Source organism: Chiroxiphia lanceolata, chromosome 3, assembly GCF_009829145.1.
Source record: "Chiroxiphia lanceolata isolate bChiLan1 chromosome 3, bChiLan1.pri, whole genome shotgun sequence".
Taxonomy (NCBI): Eukaryota; Metazoa; Chordata; class Aves; order Passeriformes; family Pipridae; genus Chiroxiphia; species Chiroxiphia lanceolata.
In genome coordinates, this window is record NC_045639.1 from 16,672,401 (window position 1) to 16,697,221 (window position 24,821).

General features: G+C 47.2%; 2 protein-coding genes and 1 long non-coding RNA gene across 4 annotated transcripts in view; 2 read left to right on the plus strand and 1 right to left on the minus strand.

Moving 5' to 3' along the window:
- The first annotated feature begins 1,397 nt into the window (after positions 1–1,397).
- LOC116783931 (carbohydrate sulfotransferase 9-like) lies at positions 1,398–21,222 on the plus strand. The gene is made up of 3 exons (XM_032681952.1): positions 1,398–1,507; positions 17,766–17,919; positions 19,357–21,222. Exons 2-3 carry the CDS (start codon positions 17,823–17,825, stop codon positions 20,163–20,165), a joined length of 906 nt encoding a protein of 301 aa, XP_032537843.1. The 5' UTR covers positions 1,398–1,507; positions 17,766–17,822; the 3' UTR covers positions 20,166–21,222.
- On the plus strand, positions 8,891–21,375 carry LOC116783932. The gene is made up of 3 exons (XR_004355898.1): positions 8,891–8,903; positions 8,943–8,944; positions 21,277–21,375. It is a non-coding gene; the product is annotated as an uncharacterized LOC116783932 (long non-coding RNA).
- Positions 21,321–24,821, minus strand: part of XDH (xanthine dehydrogenase) — a 53,208-nt gene continuing 49,707 nt past the window's right edge. For both annotated transcript variants that reach the window (XM_032681951.1, XM_032681950.1), the window contains exon 37: positions 21,321–24,670. In XM_032681951.1, coding sequence (XP_032537842.1) covers positions 24,620–24,670 — 51 coding nt within the window. In that variant the 3' untranslated portion in view covers positions 21,321–24,619. The remainder of the gene's footprint in view (positions 24,671–24,821) is intronic.

A 24,821-nucleotide genomic window follows, 5' to 3' on the forward strand; every position in this document is an offset into this window, starting at 1 on the left:
TCCCCAGAGATGAGTGTGCAAAATACCTGGCATATCATACCCCTTGGATCACTTGAATTCAATTGTATATCCAAGAGGGAAGGGGCAGGGGGAAAGAGGCTCTTGACTTCTGTCCAGGAAGATGAGATAAGGTACAAGGAGAGGAAGAGTGATTTTTTACAGTCCCAGCAAATAGCTATTTACTTCCTAATGAAGTGCTAATGCAAACACTGAATGTAGTCCAATGGGTAAAAAAGGCCACTGTTTACTGGGTTTCAGACAACTTGTTTTCAAATGCTCTATTAGAAAGGTAAGTGCAAATTAAAATAAAAAAATGTGTTAACACGCCAGCGCAGTCATTACACTGTATCTCTGTGTATCAACAATGCTTGACCAAACACTTCAAGCAATCATAGAGCAACTTCATTTCCCAGAAGTGTGGGACAGTGGTGTGCTGAACCATTTTGGCACAGAGTGCTCTGGGTTTAAAACAATCGGTTAAAAGCTGAAGGGTGAAAAAAGGTTGATCTTCATATTTAAAGATCTCTTTCAGAAAGGGATGTCACACTAGAAGGCAATAAGCGCAGCCAGATTTCAAGTACACTCATGGTCTGTGATGAGATGCAAGGATGGAAGTGATTAATCTCTCTGATGCTGATTTCACAGGGACTCCTCCAGCCAAGGGGAACCTCCAAGACATGCCAAGCAATTATTTGCTCCCTAAAAAACCCATCAGTCCTCATACTCTCAAAGCCTGGTCACACCATGACATATTTCTAAATGCCAGGCCAGAGCCCAGGAGCCCATGGAAATGTGCTCTGCATCACTGGCAGTGCACAGTGAGCTCAACTGGGACATCATCCCAGCTCCTCTGCATCGCCCTGCTGCCAAACTGCCTTTAAGAATTTGGTCATGGGTTACACACTCAGAAATTACCTTTTCTCTTCATGGTCCAGAAGCCCAGCTTTCCAGACAAAAGTTTAATTTTTATTTTTAAGCAAAAGAGATTTGCCAGCACAAATTAGGAGATAAACAAGCACTTTAGTCAGCAGTCAATGTGACAAACACGATAACCTGGCAGCAGCATTGCACTTCCTTCTTTGCATCATTCCTGTCCAATATAGCTGTTAAGGCAAAAAATAGCTCTGTTGAAAGGATCACCATAATGTTGGGTGACTACAGGGGTGACAGCAATCCACAAAGCACTAAAACAGACACACCAGGGCACAGAAAGGCAAAATAAAAAGAAATACTAGGCAAGGAGCCAGTGCTGTTCAACACAATTACCTGGCATATTTGAAATGTAATATCCTGATCTATATATATAAAGTGCACACACACACAGAGTTTTCAGATACATTTTACTACATTGCATAACACTATTTTCTTTATTTTTAAATCCAAAGACACTTTGGAGGAACACTGTTTTTGAAGAAATTACTTCTGGACATGAACAAGATCTTTATGCTGGAGATGGGCACATCAAAACTGGGACACGAAAAAAGAAACAGATAACCCACTGTGACAGGTTTGAATAGCTTTTGTGTATATTCATATATATATATATGTGTGTAATTTTACACAAAGACACCTGCACACATTTGGCATGCAGGCACACAGAATTCCATAAGACAATAATTTAGAAATTCCTTTGCCAAGAAGTTACGTACCATCCCAAATCCCTGGATTACTTCTGCTGAACAACAGTCACTGAATACTAAGCCTGTTCATTTTTTGAAGACATAGGTTTTCTGTTTCCTGATCCAAATACAGAACAAAAACAGGATCATAATTTACCATGGAAGACAATGAAAATCTTATCGTTGTAAATATATGTAGTGAGATAATACAAATCCTGTTCCTTGGTATTTCCCCTCCACCCTCCACTCCTACCACTACTCCTTCCAGCTTTAGGGCCTCTCCCCTGCTTGCATGGAAGATTGACGCCCATCTTAAAGCCATAAATTACTCACAAACAGCTACTGAAAGTAGCAATGACCGTAGGGTAACACTTCCACAAAGCAATAGAGCTTCCTGGCAAGCTGATAAGAGTTTCCTGTTTTGAGTTTTGGGTTGGGTTTTTTTTCCTCTGATAAAAATTTGACTCTCAAAACATCTCAGAAAGGAAGGACCAGCAGATTTTTTTTTTTCCCTCCTCCCCTAAACATGTTGTGTTGTGAAATTTGTTCTTTTTTGCTGAATGTGAAATGGGGAGCAGGTCCAAGAAACCTGAGCACACCAGCTGAGACAGCAGGTGAGAGAAACACATCAAGCCCTTCACCACTTAGGGATGATGGACTGGCTTCAGTGCACACCTTTAGTCCTACCCTGAACTTTCACCTCTCAAGTTCTGCATTTTGCACTCTGGCAACACTTACCAGAGCAAGAAAAGCTGAAATCTTCAGGGACATGAGCTCTGCACGTGCGTCACCTGTGCTTGAGGAGAGCCACCAGATGGGTGGCTATTTCTGCTTACGGCCGATCTGCTCTGTGTTATATGGGGGACCTCAGACACAGGTTTTCATCTGAAGCCCCAAGGTCACCAGTGAGCACTCCTGCACACACTGTGTTTGTAGCAGCCTGCAGTTGCAGCAGCCCAGGGATTCCCAATGGCCTCCACTCCTTTCCTCACCTCAGTGCACCTCCTGGACCTGCTGTTCCCAATTGCCCCAGTCAGACCATAGGTCCTATACCTGGGCCAAAGAGACTGTATCAAATACAGGAGGAGTGCCTTTCCTTTACCCCTTCCCTGTAAGTGCTACCCTGCCCAAGGGGCTTCTGGCAGAGGATTCACACACATACCCCTCCCAGTCCCTACCCAAAGGTGTTCACATGTACCTCTGTTTTCAGTGGCCCCACATGCCTCCCTTCTTCAGAGGTAAGAGAAAAATCATTGCATGGGCTTGATTCAACATCAAGTCTGCATATATGATATCCCCCAGAAGCATCAGATTCTCACACAGGATTTTAACATCCCCAGAATAACCTCTCACTGAAAGAGAAATAGCCAGCTAGAAATTTAGTCCACTCCAGAAAGTGAAGTAAAAATAACTTTAAATGATCCATTTGTCCTGGGGCGTGTAGCCCCTACCCCTGGGAAGGACAAAGGCAGGTCAGAGCCTCCCAGCTTCTCTGGCACAGGAACAGCCTGGACAGTCATTACAGGGATTGCAAGAGGGCAACAGAGCAAGGTGATGCTTTACAAAGCAAAACCTTTTAAGCATACGCAAGATAATTTTACGTGGTGAAGTTCAAAATAGTTTGCACCCCCTGGAAAAAGAGCGGCAGATCAGTGTTTCTTCCAAATCAGACAGGGCACTGTTTCACATCACTTCTCCTTCAAGCTGTATTTCACCACTTCATCTTACAGTAAATGGTAGAAGTGAGAAATACTTACAAAACAGAGCAGAGATCACAGACTTGCATTTTTGTGGGCTTTCAGGCATTCCCTTTTCACTACATGCGAGCCACATGCAGTCATTCACACACAGAGCTGCCCAAAACAATTTAATGGCTTGCCCATATTCACTAGCAAGGCTGGCAGTGGCTCTTCACACACATCCACTTCAGTGCACGAGAAGAAAAGTAAAGCAAACAATGCTACAACGTCAAATTTCAAGATGTGCAGCTGTCCAGGCCAGCCACAAACAGGACAGCAACGGATGCTGCAACTCTACCTTCTCCCAAAATCAAAAAGCCATATTCTAAAAATGACAGTGCAGTTGAGACAACAGCCCAGGCAGCTCCCTCCAGCCCTAGACATTCAAGAGTATGCAAAATCATGATCAAATGCTTTCTCATCATTCACCCTCCCTCTCCTTCCCCAATTTTCCTACCTGTTTGCCAAAGACTGTTCCCTCTAGACAACTTGGCTCTCAGCAGCAACCCAACACTATCATTTATCCATCCTTTCTAACTTTCCTATAATTTTGCTATATAGGAGAAGACCAGCTCAGGTGAAAGAAATTCTGCTCTCAAACCCCTGTGCATCTGGCAAGCCAACCCCCTGCTAACCATCTTAAGGGGTCTGGCTAACTCAGGCTGCTCTGCTCAATTTTTCTAGGATTCCCTCTCCTGATGAAGGCTGTAAATGCCCTCAAGCACTTCTTCCAAACAAACAACCTTTCAAAATATGTTTTGCAGCCAAAGGCTCAGAGTGAAGCTTTGCTTAAAAAAAAAAAAAAAAGAAAAAATGAGTCCTTGCATGTTTTCGCTTTATCACCTCTCAGAAAAGGCAAATTAGAAGAGTTACTGACTAACATTTGTCTGATCACCCTGGGCAGTGCTGGTGGTCGTACCCTCCAGGCATGTGAACCCCCTAGACTGAGCACATGTATTCCATTTCCCTTGTTGAGAGCCAAAACACTCTGACTGACATTAAATTCTTCTCACCACCTTTTGGAAACTTGCTGCTTTCCTGGGCTGTGTCAGCATTATTGGGCGGTGTTCCCACACTGCTCATCCTCTGAGCCCTAAAACACCCATCCCTGGCCATGAACCAACAGAGTGAGCTGTGGGAGTTCCTTTGCCTCTGCAAGACCAAAGGAGATGGTTGTAGCTGTGCACGGGGTCTGGACATCTCTCACCCAGCTGGAAACCGTGTTGTGGTGCAAAGAGCCCCCACCTGAGCTCAAAACCCCTCCTACTTTCCATGGACTTTTGAAAAGTACTCTTCCCAGACAGGAGGTAGATTGAACCTATATATACATATACACACACAGAAAATGTCAATGTAGTCAGCCAAGAGATATGCACCTCATGATTGGTTTTACCCAGTGGCTTTTCTGGATACAGTTTAATTGCTTTTTGCAAGCCAAGCAAAAATCCTTTTTGTCCAGGGTTCAACACAGATAAGCCTGAAACGAGCTGCCTGACAGAAATGCTGACAAGGTGCCACGAGGGTCACCTTGATAGTCCCTGTGGGACTTGTCTCAGTGCCACCCTGCCCACAGAGCTGGTAAAGCTGGTGCAGCTCAGAGGAAAGCCCTGAGTGCGGCTTCAGCTGGCAAAGACCTGAAATGTCGAAGAACAAAAGTGTGACTGCAAATGGGCTGCATTTGTCATACAAATCACAGTGGTAATGAAAATACTCAGCCACAGCATTGTTTTGGCAGTCACTTTTCAGTGTTGGACGGCGGGAAAGGAAGAGGTTTGGGGATTGTGGCTTAGGGCTTATTTCTTTACTACGGATCCCAGGGAGCTTTGTAAAGCGATGCTTGAAATCAAGATCAGATGTCCCGGCCCATCCCTTGCAAGGGAGCAGACCTGAAGCTGGCGGCTTGGGCAACACAGATCCTCACAATGTGTCAGTACATCATGTTGTACCACCTGGATGCAGAAATTTTGGACAGAGAAAGGTCTGGACTGAACGTACGTCAGGGCAGCTGACAGGGCAGTCAGAAACTGAAGCCTTTGGCCCAGAAATGTGTTAAAAAGCCACATGAAGAAGATACGGAGGAATCTCTTCCTGCTTGCCCAAGACACAGACCTTGGCCACAGCATTGATCCAAGGGGATTTATTTAAGCCACACTCATAAAATCTGATGAGAGGAAAAAAGCCCCACAGCAGAGCAAATCCCACCAAGAGCACCTGGTGACAGCAGGCTCCTTCTTGGCGTTCACCATTGGTTTCTCAATCCAGTGAACAGTAGGAGCCAGCCATCAGGAGAGAAGTTCGAGGTTTAATTTTAGCCTGCACCCGCAGTGCATATATTTCCCTTTTATTTTTAATCTGAACTTCATGTAAAAATAGAATTTCCTGCTGCCCGATAAGGGATTCCTGTTTTTGCGGCAGGTCTGCCTTCTTGGGAGGCTGATGCCTACGTGGTTATTGATGGGCTCTTCAAAGCAAAGCAGAGGGGGTAGGATGGACAGCGTTTGGGATTTGCATTGTTCCTGCTCGTCTTAGGGGAAAAAAATAAAGCATCTGTGCCCCCCTCCTTCAGTGAATCACCACCAAATTTAGCATTTACGGAACTCTGTTTTGGAAAATCTCTATTTGCCTGAATATTTTTAGTAGGGGGGTTTGGGTTTGCATCCTTCCCAGGTAGATCTTTGTCAGTTTGCCAGGCTCCAGGGCGGCGTATCCTGCCTTTTGAGCCTGGTCATCAACTGGGAGATAAACATAAGTGCAGAATAGTCATTCCTCCCACCCTTCCCACCCTCCCATGACACAGCTTCCACACTCCCCTGCACATGTGTACCCACCCTCCCCAACGCTGTTCTGGAGCTTCAGGGAGGAGCAGTGCCCATGGCCTGCATTGAGGGGCTGCTTCTTACCTCTACCTGTGCTCTGCAGGACACAGGAGTGTCACAATTTCAGAATAGACTGTTTTGAGCTTGAATACCAATGATTTTCAGTCTCCTGTAATGCAAAAGCATCACTGTTCTTATCTATGTCTGCCCTGGGTGGGTACTCACACACCAAAATGTCATTCCAGAGACCCCCAGGGTCACTAGCATCATTTATGAAAAGAAAAATGCTGGCAAGGGCTCTGCTGCTCACCAGCTCCTACTCTCTTCTTGCCTGCCTTTTTCTGTGACCAGGGAAAAAGTCCCCAAGTGCTAAAAGGAGATGTGTCAAGAGGAACATGAAAAGGAATTCATGCATTTGATGGATGCCAAACAGAAGCTTCCCTCAACCCCCAGCAAACAATTCCTCCTGACAAGCAAGCAAAAGGGAGTGAGAGTTCTCCTTGAAAAGAGGAAAAGTGTATATTTTTCCCTTTTAAGAATAAGTCTCAGTTCTCTCACTGGGGCTCTGGATATCAAAAATGTGACTCTCAGGCCTGAAAACATCTCTGGCTGCAGCCCATTCCTGAGACACCCTTTAACATTGCAGGGAGCTGTCAGAGAGGTGCAGGATGGAGAGGCTTCCCTCCTCCTCACTCAGATTTGGACCCAACGGGGCTATTCCCAGGGACTTGACCTCACCATGTGAAGACTCAGGAAGTAAATATGGGCAAGGACAGTGCAAAGAAATGTCTCTTTAGGGTCAGCCTGAGAAATACCACTGCTGCTATTGCCCAGGGTGGAGAGAGCAAGGGGGGCAAGAGCTGTCTTCAGCCTGCTGCCACTGGGGAAACTCAAGCCTTCAAAATGGAAGAGCATGTCCTCTAACCGTGGGAAGCTTCGTGCTGACTCCTCTATGAAATGGCAGAAGAACAACCAGCAGGTCTGACCCAACACACAGACATCTCACCCCAGCTCCCAGGCTCATTGCCACAGAGCCTGCAGCGCTTTGGCATGCATATGGGCCTTGGTTTCTTCCTAAAAAAATTTGTCCTGGTACAAAAGTTAAAATATTTGGCTTATGTAAGACCAAGGGAATGGAAATGTTGCAATACCAGAGAGCCACCACTGCATCATTTTTATTAATTAATCAAAAAAGGAAAAGTAAGCCTTCTAACAAGGCTTTAATAGCTGTTTCTCTTGTGGTAGTGCCCTAGCCTGTGAGTTTGCAGCCCAGCACCCTCAATGCTGTGATTTGAGGCAAGACTGTGCCTGCCAGGGACCAAGCTCTCTGAATTTATACCAGGAGTATTTATAGAGGCAGCTGGCACTGGCAGCTCTCCGGGGACACCAGAATGGTCTTCCACAAAGGGGCTGACGGAGAAGCAGTGAGGGAGTGGGAATGTGCTGGAGCAACACCAAACCACCAGCCAAGACTCTAAAAAAGCTTCAGGAGGACCCAAGAGCCAGGTCTCAGGGGCATTTCAGTGCTCTGCTCCAGTTAAACTGCATGGGCTGGGGCGGCACTCCCACGTTGATCCCAGCACTCGGGAGCTGGTGTTGTTTTAGAATCATAGAATCATCCTGTTGAAAAAGACCTCTAAGACCACTGAGTTCAACAATTAATCTAACACCACCAAGCCCACCACTAAACCATGTCCTTAAGTGTCACATCTACACAACATGGATTCTACAGCACCTTTTCACCCCTTCCCTGCTGTCTTGCCTTCCCTCAGAGGCTGAAGCAAGCAATGGATGCCTGCTTGAGGGTGTTTTTCCCTAGGGAGCCACCTCTCCATCACTCATCTTCTATGTCTCCTTCTTCATCTTCGCTTGGAGAATCAACTGAGGATGCATAACCAGGGTGCAACAACCAGTTGGGGTCACATGCTCTCAGAAGCAAAACCTGTCGCAGGGTCTTATGTAAGAGTTATCAGTGGTGCATCTGAAATCTATTTCCAAAGAGCTCCCAAAATGCAATTTGTTCCCACACACCACATTCAGAGGAAATAGGTGTAGGGCAAGATGAAGGCTCATAGAGTCAGGAGGCTGTTGGGGTGAAAGAGTTATGAGCCCCTCCTGAACCTTTCTCTGAGGCACAGAGGTCTCTGCTCCTCCATTTAATGCCTTTCCTGGTCTGTTAGTTCAGAGTTTCGTTGCCTGCTTTTGAATTCAGCACACAGGGCAGGTGGAGCACCAGAGCGTGACTTTTAACAGCTGCCGCATTTTATGCCCTGCATGACGGAGCAGAGCTAAAATCCTTTGGGCTTTTTCAGACCAAAACTGCCTCAGCTCCAGATCTGCTGCTCCTTTAATTGTGTCCGTGTGCAAAATGACGGTGATTTGCTCAATGGTAAAATTTTTCTCCTGAAGTGATTTTTCAGTTTTTCCAGGCCTTTTCTTTCACAACATCGTGTGTTTGTTCTGCAAGAAATGTGGTGCTGCAGGCCACAAGAAGCTGCTTCCCCCATCTCCAAGCAGAGATTTCCCTTGGAAATACTTATATCAAATGGACCTCAGCACCTACAGGGAGATAAACACGATCCCGCTGAAAGATATGGTCACACTTGTTTGAGAACAACCATTTGAAGGGGGGAAAAAAGATCATATTCAAATCAATGTAATTTTATACTTTATGTTGCTGTGCTGCAATTGCTGCACCCAAAAATGGAGGGGGCAGCACCAAGGAGGAGGTTATGGGCTGGTCATCGAAACCAATGTCCTCCAGGGAGCTGTAGAGGTGGCCAGGAGGGTGGTAGGCAGGGACATGATGGGAGATTTTACTACAAGGCAACTCTTCTTGTCAACCAAGATGTACAGATGAAGATACGGATAAACAGAAGTGATGGAAGTGCAGGGCTCTTACATTCTCATCTCCTTGTGTACCCCTAGATGGGTCCATCAAAGCCCTGAGCTCATGGAGAGCAGTTCCCTTGAACTGTATCTGCCATGTAGGCTCCTCAGAGAGAAAGGCAGAGGACTGAGTTTTTTCACAGAATGAAAATAGCCAGAGAAATGCCCAATTTACAGATAGTTAGATGAGATTTACTAATAGAAGTAAAATAATGGGAGGAGGAGGCAATTTTTGGCTGCGTTTGCCAACTTTGACTGAAGGAGGAAAGGCATTTCCCCTCTTACTTCTTCCAAGAACTCTGGGGAAAAAACAATAGGAAGAGAAGTTTCTCTTTTCTTCACTTTTAGGTAAAAATAACCCCAAGGAAATTTAAAAAAAGTAAATTCTGACCAGTGTTGAGATCAAGAAGGAGGATGTTGGACACAGCTGGATTTACAGACTGCAGCGGAGCTCCTGGTACTTTCTCACAGTACCTGCCCTGGGGTGAAACCAGCAGAGCCACCTCAGGAGCTTCTGAGACTCTGTAAATTCCTCTTATATGACCTGTTGCAGGGTCATGGGGCCTTGAGGTCACTCTGCTGGACCTTTCCCTATGAGGCAAGCAGGTAATGCTCTCCACAATTGCGTGATTTGAAAAATAAATTAAAAAAAAAAAAATTGCAGATTGTTTTTATAACCTTTGTGTGGTGCCTGTCACGATGGGCTGCCCAGCTTCTGTGAAAACATCACAGGTATGCATTTGGTTTGCAGGAGTGGGGGAGCAGGAGGAGATGAAGGCAGAGAATCTCTCGGCTCTGCGCAGCTGGATGGTGACAAGAGGCTCCCACAGTCATGAGACCCAGGTTCAGGAAGGTGTCACCAAGGGGGATGCTGTATGTGGCGTACCCCAAATGAACCCTGCACTCACCTGTGCTCAGAAAAGGCTCATATTGAGACAAGTGGCTCCATCAGTCTGCTGGACAGGGCTGGATATTGTCCCTCACCGGCCCAGCCCCAGCGTTGCTGCCGGTCCTCTTTGCGGCTGCTAAATCCCATGAGCTGCGGGAAAGTGTGAGGCTCAGAGCCGGCAACAGGTCAGGATGGACAGGCGTGACAAGAGCTGTGTCCCCCGTGGGATCAGGCACTTGGTACCCAGGTTGGGGAAGGTGGGAGTTGAGCAGAACTATCCCAAAGCTCTACAGCCAAACCCTTGTGCCTCCTGGTGCCGTGAGGGGCTGAACTTCTGGGAAAAAACACAGGAAAGCAGAATTTTGTTTTGTGATTCACAACCCACAGACTCCAAAACCAGCTTGTTGGATGGGAAGTCCTGGTGTCCACAGCCCTATGTCCCGCAGGAGCTGGCAGCAGCATGGAGCTGGCACTGGGGACCAAGCTCTGCCCTTCCTGTGCATCTGGCCCCAACCTAATGCCACCAACAGAGAAAAGAACAGGCATTTGTGGCCCTGTCATGCCCTCCCCACCTGGACCACAGTGCTCAGGCCATCCCACACATTACACAAGAGGCTTCTGGCAGCCATGCCTGCCTGCAGTCCAGTCCATTTGTCCCACACCATCTCTCCCCAGGAGAAGTTGTAGATGTGTCATTTTCCTTTCACAGGACACAGAGCAGCCTTATCCAAATATAAACAGCCTGGGAGTATTTGCCGGCTTATTGTCTGGACAAAAAAGTAAAACAAACAGACCTTAAACCCTTTTCCCCCTGCCACTTCTGGTACAGTAAAACAGTCAGGGCCAGAGACTCCAGAGTTCCCAAAAACATCACTCATCAGAAATAGCAAAAATAACCAGGTGTGGAGGTAGCCCAAGAGAGCCTTCCTGCCATCTCCTCTAAAAGTCGCTCAAAAACCAGTCAGAGATCTCTGAATATTTAAAGGGTTGCTGTATGAATAATGGAAACAACCAGCAACCAAGAAAACATGATAGCCTGCAGCATCATAGGGCAGCACTCCCTTGGGAGAGGTGAGGAACAAAGGGCTGGTGTCTGGGTGCACCCTCAAACAAGCTCAGCTATCCAGGGGCATCAGCAAAAACCAGTCCCTGGGTCAAAAGATGCCTGAGAATCCATTCCCCCATGTCTCACAGACACATGTAAGAACTTTCCTCACCTGATCAGGCAACAGCACAAAAAATTATGCAAAAAGGGGAAAATGCTTCTGTAAAGAAAGTAAAAGTGCTTCTCCCCTAAAAACAGGGCAGGCACAGGCTGTGAAGCCTGAAGAAGCAGTTCCCATTTTACAGCGAGAGAGCTGAGGCTCAGAAAAAGAGGACTTATGGGAGACACAAGCCCAAGCCCCATGAGATCCCATCTTGCTTTGCCCATGTACTTCCAGCTCATACCTCCCCTTCTCTTTAGGGACTGCATCAGGGAGATCAAAGTCTGGCTCCAGCAAGCGATGTTTTACATCCAGTGTTTTCTTCCCACCGTCCTAATGGTTTTCAACACTAAGACCTCTTTTTTTCAGGAGATTCTGAGATGTTTCAGACACAAATCTCCTGTGTGATGATGTCCCTGGCAATGCCGCTGTGGCCACTCAAGAAAAAGCCCTCCCATCTCTGTGAAGTTGGGGAACAAGCAGAGGCTTTGTCCTCCTGTCAGTGGGTGGAGAAGTGGCTCCTGAGAGCTCTTTCAGGATCCCTCTCTTACTCGGATCCCAAAGGGAAGAGCAGTCCAGAGAGGAGAGGTGTCTGCATGAAATAAAATTCACATTAAAAATGAATGAGAAAGAAAAGGTAAAGAACTAGATTTTCCAAATTCTCACACATCCACTGTCTGGTTTGTCTGTGAGCACTTTGGGTTTCTCCCATGTGGCACTACTGTGTTTAACAGCCAGAGGAAGAGAGAGGAAGGCCAGGAGGAGGTGGGAGGTGCTTGGGACACAAAGCAAGGCTGAAATCTGATCAGAGAAATGCTCAGTGGTGAAAGGCCCTGTGCTGTTCAGGCTACACCACAAAGCTCCATGAGAAACTACTGGAATGGAGGGGATGGCTGCTGATCCCATGGCAGGTGATGGGATGAGGCTGATGGCCACTAGTCCCATGAGCATCCTTCTGCTGCACACATAGTTCCAGACACATGCTGTTTCCTTTCTATGAGATTCCCATTACTATTGCAGAGAGATAATAGCTCTAATCCCCTTAGTTTATAAGGTGTAGAGGCTCATTGAATCCCCTGGTCCCCCCTCCCCTGAAAACACACATATCCTTAGTAAAGCAGGGAGAGAGGGCTCCTCCAGGCAGGCACATGGCAGAGGTTGCATGGCTGCCTTGTCCTCTCTCCACCACCATTAGGTGTTCAAGTTGATGCAGGCCTGGCTCAGATGATGTGAAATTTAACAGCTTGTGTAGTAATTAAGAAAAACCTCTCAATACAGCATCACTAATTAGACAAATCCTCCCTAAATTACCAGTAGTTCATGGCACCTTGTAAAATCCTCGTGTAATAGCCTTGGAAAACAATGACACTCAGTGCTGGCAGTAAGCCACACAGCTCGATGGCAGTTGCACTTTGGATGTTCATGAGCCTTTTTTAAAAAAAAAAAAAGAAAATTAAAAAAAAAATCTAAAATGTACGTTTCCCCCAGTGACTCTGCTCCGGGGTGTATTAAAAGCAGCACCTTGACTCAGCCTACCACATAAACATCCTGCTGCCCCCGGACAGCCTGATACTGTCTTCCTCCCAGGATGAGGAGCTGAATAAGAAGTGACAATCACAGCTCCTGCCCGCGGGAAAACAGGAAGTGCCAGAGTTGTACGACCACTCCAAACATTGTCTTACCTGCTTCACTCCTTGGGTGCAATGTGAACTTGCTTTTCTTTCCGTTCCCCATTGCATAACTACTTCTGGTCCAGGACTGGCCAGTCCTGGGATGCTGCTGCATGGGGCAGTGTCTGTGGCCTCTGGCTTCTCCCTGCCTGCCCAAAGCCAGTCTGGTGCTCTCTGGTGCAGAAGGAGAAATGTCCACCTTCCTAATCCACTGCTAACACTGGCAGCTCTGAATGCAAACACTGGAAGAGATGGAGAGGAGCTCAGGGTACTGGGCAGATTAGCTCACCCACAGCTGCCCACATCTGGCAGGAGCCAGACAGAAGAAAGTCCTAATTCTTCCCCACCAGAAAGCAGCTGAAAATGGGCACTATTGCCTAAATCTCTGAAATGACCAGAAGGGTGAAGGAGCTGATGTTTACAAACATGCTCCAGTTCATGCACCAAAGTGCTAAACCTTGTCCCAGGCAGCCCCTGAGACTAAGGAGGTCCTGTGGGTGGGCAATGGGGTGTTGCCCCAGTGTCAAAGCAAGCTGGGCAGCCAAGGTTTTCTGGAAGCACACAGAGATTAGCTCAGGGAATCAGGAGATGTGACGGAGAAGAGGCCACTTGCACCACCCCCATTTTATCCACAAATACACACTTCCACCCTCAATTCTTAGGTTTGATTTCAAGGAATACCACTCCACCAGGTGCAATGCATCCCCAGCCCGGCAGGCCTCTCAGGACCATCCTTCCCAAAGACAAGAGACTTTCCATATTAAGGAATGCTCTGGGAGAGGGGCAGCTTGTTCCTTTTCCAAGTGCTCCTGTGCCTCTGCCGAGACACAGGCCCAAATTTGCACACAAAACGTAGACGTCAATTGCGAGTTTCCAAACAAGAAGAGGGATAAGAAGGTTTCCTCTCTGCTCTTCCTTTACTCGCAGCGTAAAAACATCCCTCGCCAAATGAGGCAGTGTTTGCCATCAATTTGCAAAGTTCACATTCCCACAAGCACAGGCAGGCATGAGGAGGAACAAGGAACAAGGGGGAGGGGGGACCATCACACCAGTACCCACGGGTCATGGTCACACAAGACAATACTTCACAAAATTTGCAAGTGGGAGGAATGTGGGAAGGGTGAAGAGGAGGATGTTTATTAACATATAAGAATATCTCCAAAGGATTTGTGTCCTATGAGGAAAAAAAGGGACCCCAAGGCAATGCTGTTTGAGCTATTGATGGAGAAAAATCTGGAAGTCCTTATTGAGGCAATCCTACTGCTGGTGTAAAGAAAAAGAGAATAGCTTTTTCTCACTTTGGTGGCACTGAGGGTTTTTCTAAATAAGGTGAAGCTTCAAATGAATTCCCTAATTTAATTCCTTTGTATAATTGCATTAAACATTAGGATGTGAATTCATTTCCACACCTGGCTCAGCCTCTGTGCCCCAAAAGGCTGCTGCCTCCCTACAGCATAGTGCAGGAAGCCTTTCAGTTCAAGAATTGCAGTCTCAGTCTTGCTGACTGCTTCCAAGCAGTCAATAGAAGGCAAGGGAAAGCCCAGCACTGGGTTTAAATAAGTGTCTACAGACACTTGAGAAAACATTTAAGCAACAACAACAACAACAAAGAGAAAGAAATCTCTGGGGACAAAATAAAAAATTAAAAAATAAATCACTGCCTTTTAAATGCAGCAATCTCAGGCATATATGGGAGGTGGCTCCTCGTCCACAGGGCAATGCCAGCTGCTCAAGGCCCTTGCACTCCCTGGCCCATTAGTGCTGCTGTCAATTAGGAAGAAGGTGTAGACTATCACATGGGATTAATGCAGACCTCTGAGAGGTGTTTGGAGGCCCCACAGGGCATCACTGGTGCCTGGCACTGCCTGGTACCAAGAGGGAGTTCAACCTCCAGTTAATGAGTTTATCCAGTTATGCTGTGGAAAATCTGTGTTTGGGGCACAAGCCCCATGGCAGCCCATCAGCTGAAGCAGCTGTGGCAGAGCAGCTGCTCCCCAGCAGCTGCCCCTGGCAGCTCAGGGGTTTCCTCCTGTTTGGAGGTCACGAAGGCACAGCAGACACCGTGTCCTCCTCTGAACAGACCTATACTGGTGTAACTTGGTAAAAGATGTTTCTTTGCAATGCAAACCAAAGGGGGGTTTCCACTATTATTTCTGCCCCTCAGACAGGCAATGTCTTTCTGCTTTCACCTTATGACTGTAAAATAAAAATAAACGACATTTCTCCCTACCCATTGCAGCTGCACTTTGGCTCACTGTGGCTGCGGCTGGGACAGTCCCTGCTGAAATGTTGTATTTCAATGCAGGAAGGCGCGTGCTGCTGCCACCTGCTTAACCAAGAGAACTTGCAGAGCTCCTTCCGCCCTTTTATTTGTTAACCTCACTGCAGACCATTGAGAAAAAGGGCCTCCTTGCACTGGAGCTGGGTCCACTGGCAGCTGGACGGGCTCCTGTTGTTCAGGTTTGTGGCCAGGCCACAGATGCTGCTGCCCAAGAGCAGCTTTGGGAGCTGCTGAGGACCAGTTTGGTCACTCAGAGCGGGAAGGTGCACAGCACCTCTCAGTTGGACTCAGTAACTGTTGAACTTGATGATCTTAGAGTTCTTTTCCAATCTAAAATGTTTCTATGCTTTCCATGCCTACCAGCTCGAGCTGGGGAAAGAGCAGGGTGTGCTGCCTTGTACAGAGCCCTGCTCTGCAGCCGTTTCCTGATAATCATGCAACCCCTGTGGTCTGTGCTTTGCAGCACTACAGTAACACAAAATCCATTTATTTTCAGGTAATATTTATCCCTTTGTCAAGCACCCTCCTGCCCTAAGATCCATCAAGCTGGGAGGAGCAAGATTAGCACTGCAGCTCAAAGAAAAGGATGTGTCTTCTGCTGGGAGGGGAAGCAAAGTGTGGCCATTCACTCCTGCCCCCACACATCCCAATCTCTGGCTGTACCTGGCTTGTTCTGGATTTGGTGGGGAGCAGGTTGCAGGGACACATGCAGCAGGGTCTGGCCACAAGATCTGACCTCCCAGCACAGGGATCCAATGACCTGGAGGGAATATATCCTACTCACTGTAAAAACATGTCACTGCATCTGTGAGTTAAGTAGTAGCTGTTATCTGGTTTATAAGACATGGAGACGTCTGCAACTGTCAGCTGGGGCATCAAAGTCATCTCATTCCACGTGCCAGCTGTGGGATTGCCATGTGAGTGCCTGGCATGTGCTGGGCACGTGATTGCCATATGATCAGCGTGTGACTGGCACCTGACCAGCACATGATCAATGTATGATCTGCATGTGATGGGTGCATGATTGATGCGGGATGGGCACACAACTGGTGATGCTGAATGGGCTTGTGCCAGGAGTGTTCCAATACAACTTAAATTCTCTCTCTTTTTTTTTTTTTTATAGTTATATCTAAGTGTATTGATCTAGTTTGCTCATGGGAGTATTGTGCTAATTAATAACAAGGCTTTACTAAAGATATGCAACATATGAGGGACAAGGAGCAGTTCAACCATGAAAAGCATTTCACAGCCTTTTCCAGAGGTCCAGGAGCTTTCCCAAGGCTCGAAGGAGACCCAAGAGGCTTTTGGAGACACAAATGCGAAGCTGTGAAGTTCATTCTCCACCCATAGTGAGGAAGCTTTGAGAGAGAGAGCCCAACTCAATCACCGCCATCAGAGATGTGCAGGGGTTCCTCGGGCACAGAGCACCCTCTGGTGGGAAAGCCATGGTTGTCCAAACGAGAGCAAAGCCACCCGTGGCACAAGACTGGGCTCTGTCAAGTCCTCCTGGGAGGTGGGTTTCCATCGCACGGGGTTGCTTCACTGGCAGACCCCTCGTGCAACACAGCCCTTGTGCCCATGCCCGCTGAGCACAGTCTGGCTCAGTCCCCTGCCCTGGTCGGCGTGCCCAGTGTGCCAGTTTGCTCTCCTTGAGCTTTGAGGCGGTGATCCCATCTCCTTCGGTCCCTACAGTTCCCTGCAGCTGCAGGGTCTGGCGGCCAGACCGCATCCCTACCGTGCACCAGCCAATGGCCCCCAAGGGATGCTGCTGGCGGCGGGTGGCAACTCTCGCCACGAAAAGGCAATTTGTAAACAATCAGTTTTGAAGCCTTTGTGGCTGTGTTAAGTGAGGGGCTGGATTGGAGCAAGTCACACTCCCCTGGCTGCTGCAGTCCCCTTTGCCTCCTTCTCCATGGTTCTCACCCCCACCCCCGTCAGGCTGCAGCTCCTTGGAGAAGGGGGAGAGCAGCATGTCTGCCTGCCTGCGTGGGATCACACCCCCTTTCTGGTATAACAGGGCCTCCACGCTGCCTGGTGTTTACAGCTGCTCTCACAAAACAAGCAGCAGTCATAAATTTTAAGCAGCCCCCAGTAAAAAGGACACAGGCAGCAGTTCAGTACTTCAAATCCCTGGTTAGTCATGGACCTGCCACATGTTGCTGGATGTGCCCTGTCACATCACTTCCCATCATAGTTTCTACCATAAAAGTCCCCCCAGCACCACAGGGGCAGGACCCATGGCCCAACACTTGCTTGCTCAGCCCCAAGTCCCAGGACACGCTGCTCCCCATAGCAGCATTCCTCTGAGTAGTACCTCACTGAGTGCCAAAGCCAGCAGAGAACAAGGTGGATCAGGGGACCCGGGACATCTTGCCCCACCTGGCTCTGCAGAACCCTGCACAGCACTGGGGATGTAGGGCTCGTTTCTCACAGGGATCGCTGTCATCTGGCATAGCCAAGTGCTGAGGGTGGCACGAACATTGAACAAAAAGGCAGATTTTGCCTCAAAAGTTCATGTTGTAAACATAGGGCAGGAGGCACCTTTTGTGCCTCAGGCCATTTCCCTGCCCCAACCAAGCTGCTGCCAAACAGTACTTTAACCCAGCTCTGGGTGTGTTTAAATAAACACAGGAGGTTCCCCAACACCCTTCTTTCAGGTCCCCACCTGCTCACTAGCAGTGTTCAACACCCAGTGCTACCACAGCACCCCAGAAATGCGTTTCCTTCCCCGCCTTGTCGTCTCAGCTGCCCTGGGCATCGCTGCTTTCCTGAGCTGGAGGCTGCTTTGGACCCCGGCTAATGGCCAAGGAGGTAAGGTCTGGGCACCGTGTGGGTTCTGCATGCCTGGAAGCATTTCTGTGCCATAGGGGAAGTAACCTGGAGCTTCTTTTGGAGGTTCTTGGCAGGCAAATGCCTACAGGACAGAAAACACTGTTTGCACAGTGTTTGTGGAGAAAGCACTTACTGTGGAGCCCTGCAGCTTTATGTCCTTAATGGGGTCACTGATCTCAGGTGTGGTGGGGAAAACAGGTTGCTGAAGATTACCAAAACCTTTGCTGGGAAGGGCAAAATGCTTTTGGGAAGGCAGGAAGGAGCAGGAGAAGGGACTTTGGTGTCTATTGCATTTCATGTCGAAAAAATGCATCCCTCCCCTTCAGTCCCCATCATTTTCCAGGGCAAAGTCATTACTAGATTTTACAGACATTGTCATTCTGGGGCTGGACAACTCGAAGAGCAGCCCAGGTTAGCTGCGGCACCAGCCGCGTTTCTTCCTGTGTTCCTGGTGTGCTTTGCCTAATTTTAACTGTGCTCCTCTTCCCTGTACAACAGCCTCCCCAAATCAGTGGGAAATATTTAACTTCCCAAGGACCCAGGAGAAACCACCAAACTAAGTGTCTCCCCAGAGCTGCCAAATGCCTGCACTGAGCAGATGAGGCAGATGTGCTGCTGCTAAAAAGATAAAGTAACAAGGCAGGCATTAATCTTCCAGATTCTAACCCACTATGGCCTCTTCACATCAAAAATAAGAAGATAAAAGGAAAGAACAAAGCTGAAATCTGAGAAATTAAGCTGACTCCCATAAAATCTTTGTATTTGCCTTTGCCTTTTATGTTTGCATTGTTGTTGTCTCACTTCTATTTGCCTTTTGCTTTTTATTTGCTTTTGCCTTTTTATCTACAAGAGAAAAATTTACATATGGAAGTGATGCAAGACGTTACGTCATTTGGATCCCTAAATCACCCCAAGCCATTAAGAATCATTCCTTGCTTTGAAATATATTTGGTAGCTGATGTTAACATATTAACAGGCACAAAAGAGTTTGCAGGACATCATGTATTTGTCAGTCTCAGAATATTTCTGAGTCTTTGGTAAACTTACCTCAGTTATGATCATTTGAAAGCAAGGACATAGAGCAAAAAATTATGATTTAGTGGAGAATGGGCCCTTGACACCAAGTTATGGTCAAGATTAGTCCTCAAACACGGTGATTTGGGAAAGTGGGGTCTGGGTGTCCATAATTTCACATGTTTGTGGAGACAGAAACCTACGTCCCAGTAGAGCCAAGCTCTTTGCCAGGTAGGGCTCATCTCCCCTCTCCTACCCATCTTCTTTACTTATGATACATCTTTTCCACAGTGGAATAACTGGAAAAAATAGTGCCACAGCATCCTGTGCTGGGAGGGTTGACTCAGGGCAGAGGTCCACTATGGGCTTTCCTCACCCCCATCTTCACATGGTGTTTCCCAGGTGACCTGGTCCCCGAGGCGGAGGAGGGCTTCACTTTGACACTGGACACCTTCCTTCACGTTCAGCAGCTCAGGAAGAAGAGACTGAGAGCTTTCTGCAGCCGATCACGCAAAGTCACCACGCTGCCCAGGAGCCAGCAGGAGAGAGCTTACCTGCTCTCGAGTCTGAGGGTAAGCACCAAGCTGGACTTCCTCTACTGCCAAGTGCCATCAATGGGAATTGAGGAATGGCAGCAGCTTTTGGAGAAGCTAGAGAAGAAAAACGTGACTCTCCCAGTGTTGCTTCCCTACCATCGGCGTCACACTAAGGAGACACAGCTGAGCAAGTTCAACCAGACAGAGATAGAGGCCATGTTAGGGTCTTACACCAAAGTGCTTTTTGTCAGGGACCCTTTCCACAGGCTGATTGCCACATTCCTGCAAGGCATGGGCAGCAGCCCATCCTTCAGCAGCTTTGTTCAGGATGTTTTAGCCAGTGGAACACACAACACCAGTGTGGCTTGGAAACCACTCGTCAGCCTCTGCCTGCCCTGTCTCATCCAGTACGACTACGTGGTGATGTTTGGCTTCCACAAGCAGGAGCTGGGCCACCTGCTACGGCGGGCTGGGCTATCTGTGGACAGCCTCCTCCCCAAGTTCACCGACACCCAAGTGCTATGGACCTACAGGTGGTTATCAGAGCAGATGTTCAGTGAGCTGTCTGCCCAACAGAAGAAGAAACTGTCCCGCTTCTACTGCCGGGACCTTTCTGCTTTCCCATTTTCTAGCAGTTTTCTGTCAGATCCCCTCAGCATTCCAGAGACCTGGTAGAAATAGCCCATCTGGAGGGTCTGTTTCAGAGAGCATTAATCCAAAAGGAAGCACTTCAAGATACTGACAGGCCTTTGCTTCAGAGCTGCCTGCAGCGTAGTTGTCCAAGTCACAGCTCCAAAAGGTACGTCAGAGAGCTGAGACAGACCACTGCCAGGGACGGGATATCAAGGCTCTTCACATGCTTCAATTGTATTTAAACAGAACAAGAGCAGGCACTGGGGAAACTTGTGGCACTAGGCTTGGAAAACTGCATGAACTGAACAGTGGAGCAGCTCTCAGCAAACCCAGCATCTTGGGTTAGAGTGGGTCAGACCTGCTGCAAACCACAGCAGCATCACACGTGCTCTCCCTGCACTGACATTTTGTATTCTGGGCTTCCTTTTGGGCCAAGAAGTTTGACAATGGCTTCTTTGTGATAAGTCTCCCCACGCAGATACAAGAAGTGTTCCCAAAGAAACACGTCATCTGGAGTCTCCTTCTCCCTACTCTGCTTAAGTAGGTGAGATAGGACACAGCGTGGTACACCCTCCTGGAGAACCACCGGTGTTGTTCCCAATCTTTTCATGCTCACGAAAGATCAGGCCTGGCCCATCATTTAGTCTTATCTGTTCTGTGTGAACTGTTCCTGTTTTACAATATCACATCTCCTATGTGTTTTGGCTCAAGAGGGCCTTGGGGATGGCACATGATGCTTGCTCCATTCACAAGTTTTGAGTTTGGCTCCCCTTGTTACAGGGCAGACTCAAATGGGCCAAGGCCAACACTGAGACAAGGATAGTTCAGTCTGGACCAGGTACCAGCCACACCATGCAGAAAAACCACCTTCCAAATTGTCTCAGCAGATGATGGGCCCTCTGGAGGTGGCTAGAAGCATCAGGATGCATCACTGTGCTGCTGTGGAAAACACAATGGGGCTACTGTAAGCTCCTGCTGGCAGAGAAGCACGAGGACTGACTCTGCTTTCGTTCAGACTTGGCTCCAAGAGTGGCCGGATGGAGGCCCAGGCTCTCCAGCTGGCTCATCTGTTTCGTCTGGCTGAGTAGCCTGGAGCAACCACCAGCCTTCTCCCAGCCTTGGTCACTGAGCTGATCTGACTCACAGCCTCCAGGAAGTTGTCCAGCTTTCGAAACATGGCAGACTTTTACCATAGCATACTGGTCTCCAGAATATTTAGCAGCTTTATTTTGCATTGTTGTCACATTCACAGAGAATTCCTCATACATTCATGTAATGAGGACACCAATTTGACAATGCTCATTAAAGAATGATAGTGAAAACTTTTGATTAGAACTGACCTAAAACAGTTACCAAAAACTTGCCCTCCCTCTCACATCTCTCACAATTAATAGCACTAAGACATCAGATCAGCAGGCCTCCTTTCATCCTCCCACAAAATCTCCAGCTACAACAATTACAAGTTAAGTGCCGCTACTCTGCGCAATACTTTACAGACTAGCAAGATGGCATAGTTCCTCTTCTGAGTACACAGTTCTGGGAAGGAGAGAAGCAGCAAATTTCCAATTATATGTAATTAAATTAGAGTCTTGCATCCATGCTGTATTTCACCAGAAAGTACTAGAAAAGGAACATTTTTCTCTTTGTAAGTAGCTTTCCCTTCAGCGACTATGAGCTGAAATCCCACGCAGTGAGATGTGTGTGAAGAGATGTGACACAGCACCTGGCAGAGGACAGGGCTGTGCGCTCACTGCAGGAGAGCTGCTCTCCGACAGCTTTGTAGAGCAGAGCACACCTTAATTTGGGGATCCTATAGCAGGACCTTCTCTTCCTGCCGGGCCTCTACAGCACATCCCAGTCCTTTCCTAAGTTCCAGAGGAAAACAATGTATGAAATGTTAAGACATTTAGAGGTGACATGAAAATCTCAGCTTCATGTTCCTTAGAGTCCCTGTCTCACCCACAGCACAGCCAGGTGCTACAATGATTTCTCTGTAAATTCCTATTAGCATCCAAGCTTCCCTTTTCCCTACACCCTCGAAACCAGTTTCTGTAATTACTTTGCAACCCTGATTTTATACCATTGCCCTCCCCAGGTGTTTGATATAAATTACATTCAACTCCGGTCCACCCCAAAAGGAAGGAGTTTCCTCCCTCCATCAGATTGTTGCTGGGCAAGGGTAACAAAAGGGCTCTGAGCTGGGGTGGGCTTGAGGGCAAGGACTGGTGCCTGGGAAAGAGTGGCTCACTGATGAAGCAGGAAAAACGGCTCTACAGTCCAAGATCTGCACTGAACAGCCTGCTCTGACCACTGCCTGTACGCAGAACTTGTCAAATACAATTGCAACTAACTCACAAAGCAAATTGCAAAAGAAATACATCTAATCTAAAAAAATTTTACCTGACCAGGCAGCCACTGTGACTATGTGAGACACCACAAAGCCTTTTTGAAAGGATGAAAAAGGTGCTTCCAGAACCACAGGAAACAAAGAGCACTTATCCTGCTAGTAACATGTCCCAGGGCCCCCAAAGGCAGCAGGCCTCCCGTGAACACTGGCAGCTTTCCCCTGAGGTGACTTGAAGCTTCTCGATATCACACTCTGCCTGTGTCTGCCCATGCTCTGCATTAACACATGTTACCTTCCCTTTGTATTTATCATCAGCCTGGTCTGAATGAGCATGTCCAGCGATCCCATGAGGTGGATGTCCCAGGAACAGTGCTGATACCAATCTACCTTACAGACTTCGTGTTTTGTATCCCTTCATGGACATCCAAGAACGTGGATACACAGGCTCCAATAGCCATTATTGAAGACAAATTATCGTATTTTCTTCTCTAAGAGGTTTTTTTCATATTGCCAAGTTTCAGGAGAAAACAAAAACATGTTCTTGCCCGGTACCTCAGAGTTTAAGAAACACCAATATTGTATTTCAATTAATAAAACAATTACATAGTAAGCACAACTAGCACAAAATACTTTCTGCAACTCACATGTACAAATTCCCTTCTTCTAAATGGTAGAACCATTGTATTTTAAGCTGAGAAATAAATCTACATATTTCCAAGCAATATACCCCGGAGTGCTTAAAAAAAATATTTCACACTGAGCATACTTCATCCAGTCCTAAGATAGAGGTCAATTTTAAGTAGTTTGCATGTAAGCAAAATTCTATAGAAGGCAATGGAGTTACACCCTCTTGCATCACATTTTTTTGATGGCCCTAGGAGTTCAAAAATAGAAAAAGGACATTTTCATAAAGCTGTGGGCCAGAGAACCATAACAGTTTGCAAATGATGAGCAATTACAAGTACATGGCTGACATCATCTAGGGATAACAAGATGCTACAGTGTTAAATCTGACAGTGACAAAACCTGTCAAGAGGGATGCCCAGCCCTAAATCCAACACAAAAAATATATTCAATCCAGACGACACCGGGTCATCACATAGTCAGCACATTTTTCAGACAAGCAGTCCCTGTAGCAAAAGGTACCCATTCTCTTACATTCAGCAAAGCTAAGAGTTCTCTTGAAAAGAAGGGAAGACCATAGCATGACAGCAAGGGATTGACCCTAGAGGGCAACCAGAGTCAGCTAATCCCTGGCTGTGTCCATCCTCCTTGTGCCCCTTGCTTAGGCTGGTACAAATTTCCTTGGGAACAATGATGAGCAACTTTCTCTGTTACTCCAAGGTAGCTGATCTCCTTTCCTATTTTAAATATGGGGAAAGATATGTAGGTGTGGGACAGGAAAAGGATGTGTCAAACAAAGTAGCATCTTGATGGAAGTTCTCTTGGTATATCTAGTTTTTATCTTTAATCAGACAAGACAAGGTAGCAGTTGAACTAAGATCTCATTAAAGCACTGGTGCAGACAAAACAACAGTCATTTAATTTGGGATAAATCAGTTATTGGTCACATTTTAGCATTTTCCTCTGAAGCACTTCTGTTACACAGGAAAGATGACCTCTGTTAGCTAACATTAAAAGTCCTCCTCATCTTCCTCTAGCATATATCTGGCTTTTTGTGCAGAGGGGACACAGTAGAGTCCAGCCCTCAGTGCCTCTTAGACCTTCCCCCATCTCAGTGAGAGGACTGTATGTCTAGGCTCAACACATTTAAGTCCTTCTTGGCATAGCATAACTAAGTGGTCCATCTTTCCCCACAGTAGGAAAAAAAAGAAACAACCACCCTGCCATTTCACACTGGCTGGTAATAAGCATCATTGCAGCAATTTTATATGAAACCTAAGATTTTTCAATTACACCTGGATAACATCAGCTTCCACTTCATTTGAGTTTACATTGGAGCTATAATCTGGCAGCAATTCCTTCTCCTAGAGAAAACAGTGATTGGACAATTAAATGTGAAAGCTCCATGAATCCCTGAGTGAGCCACATGAACACAGGTATTTTTTTCTCCATTATAGTCCTTCTGCCTTGTGCTTCCTCTGGTGTAAGCTCAGTTTCAGCAGAGTTTGCTTCCCAGACTTTCCTTTTACACACGCACAGACCATGGCTTAAAGGTCCCTGGCTCAGCAGAAGGGCACTGTAAAGAGAAAAGAGTAATTGGGTTGGTAACAAATGAGGATCCTGGCCAGGGTTTGGCATATTCCTTTTGAGGTGGATGACTTTGTGCTGGTGAAGATATGAGCTCCTGTCCCAGTCTTTCAAAACACGGAGATGTCTGTCTCATGGCA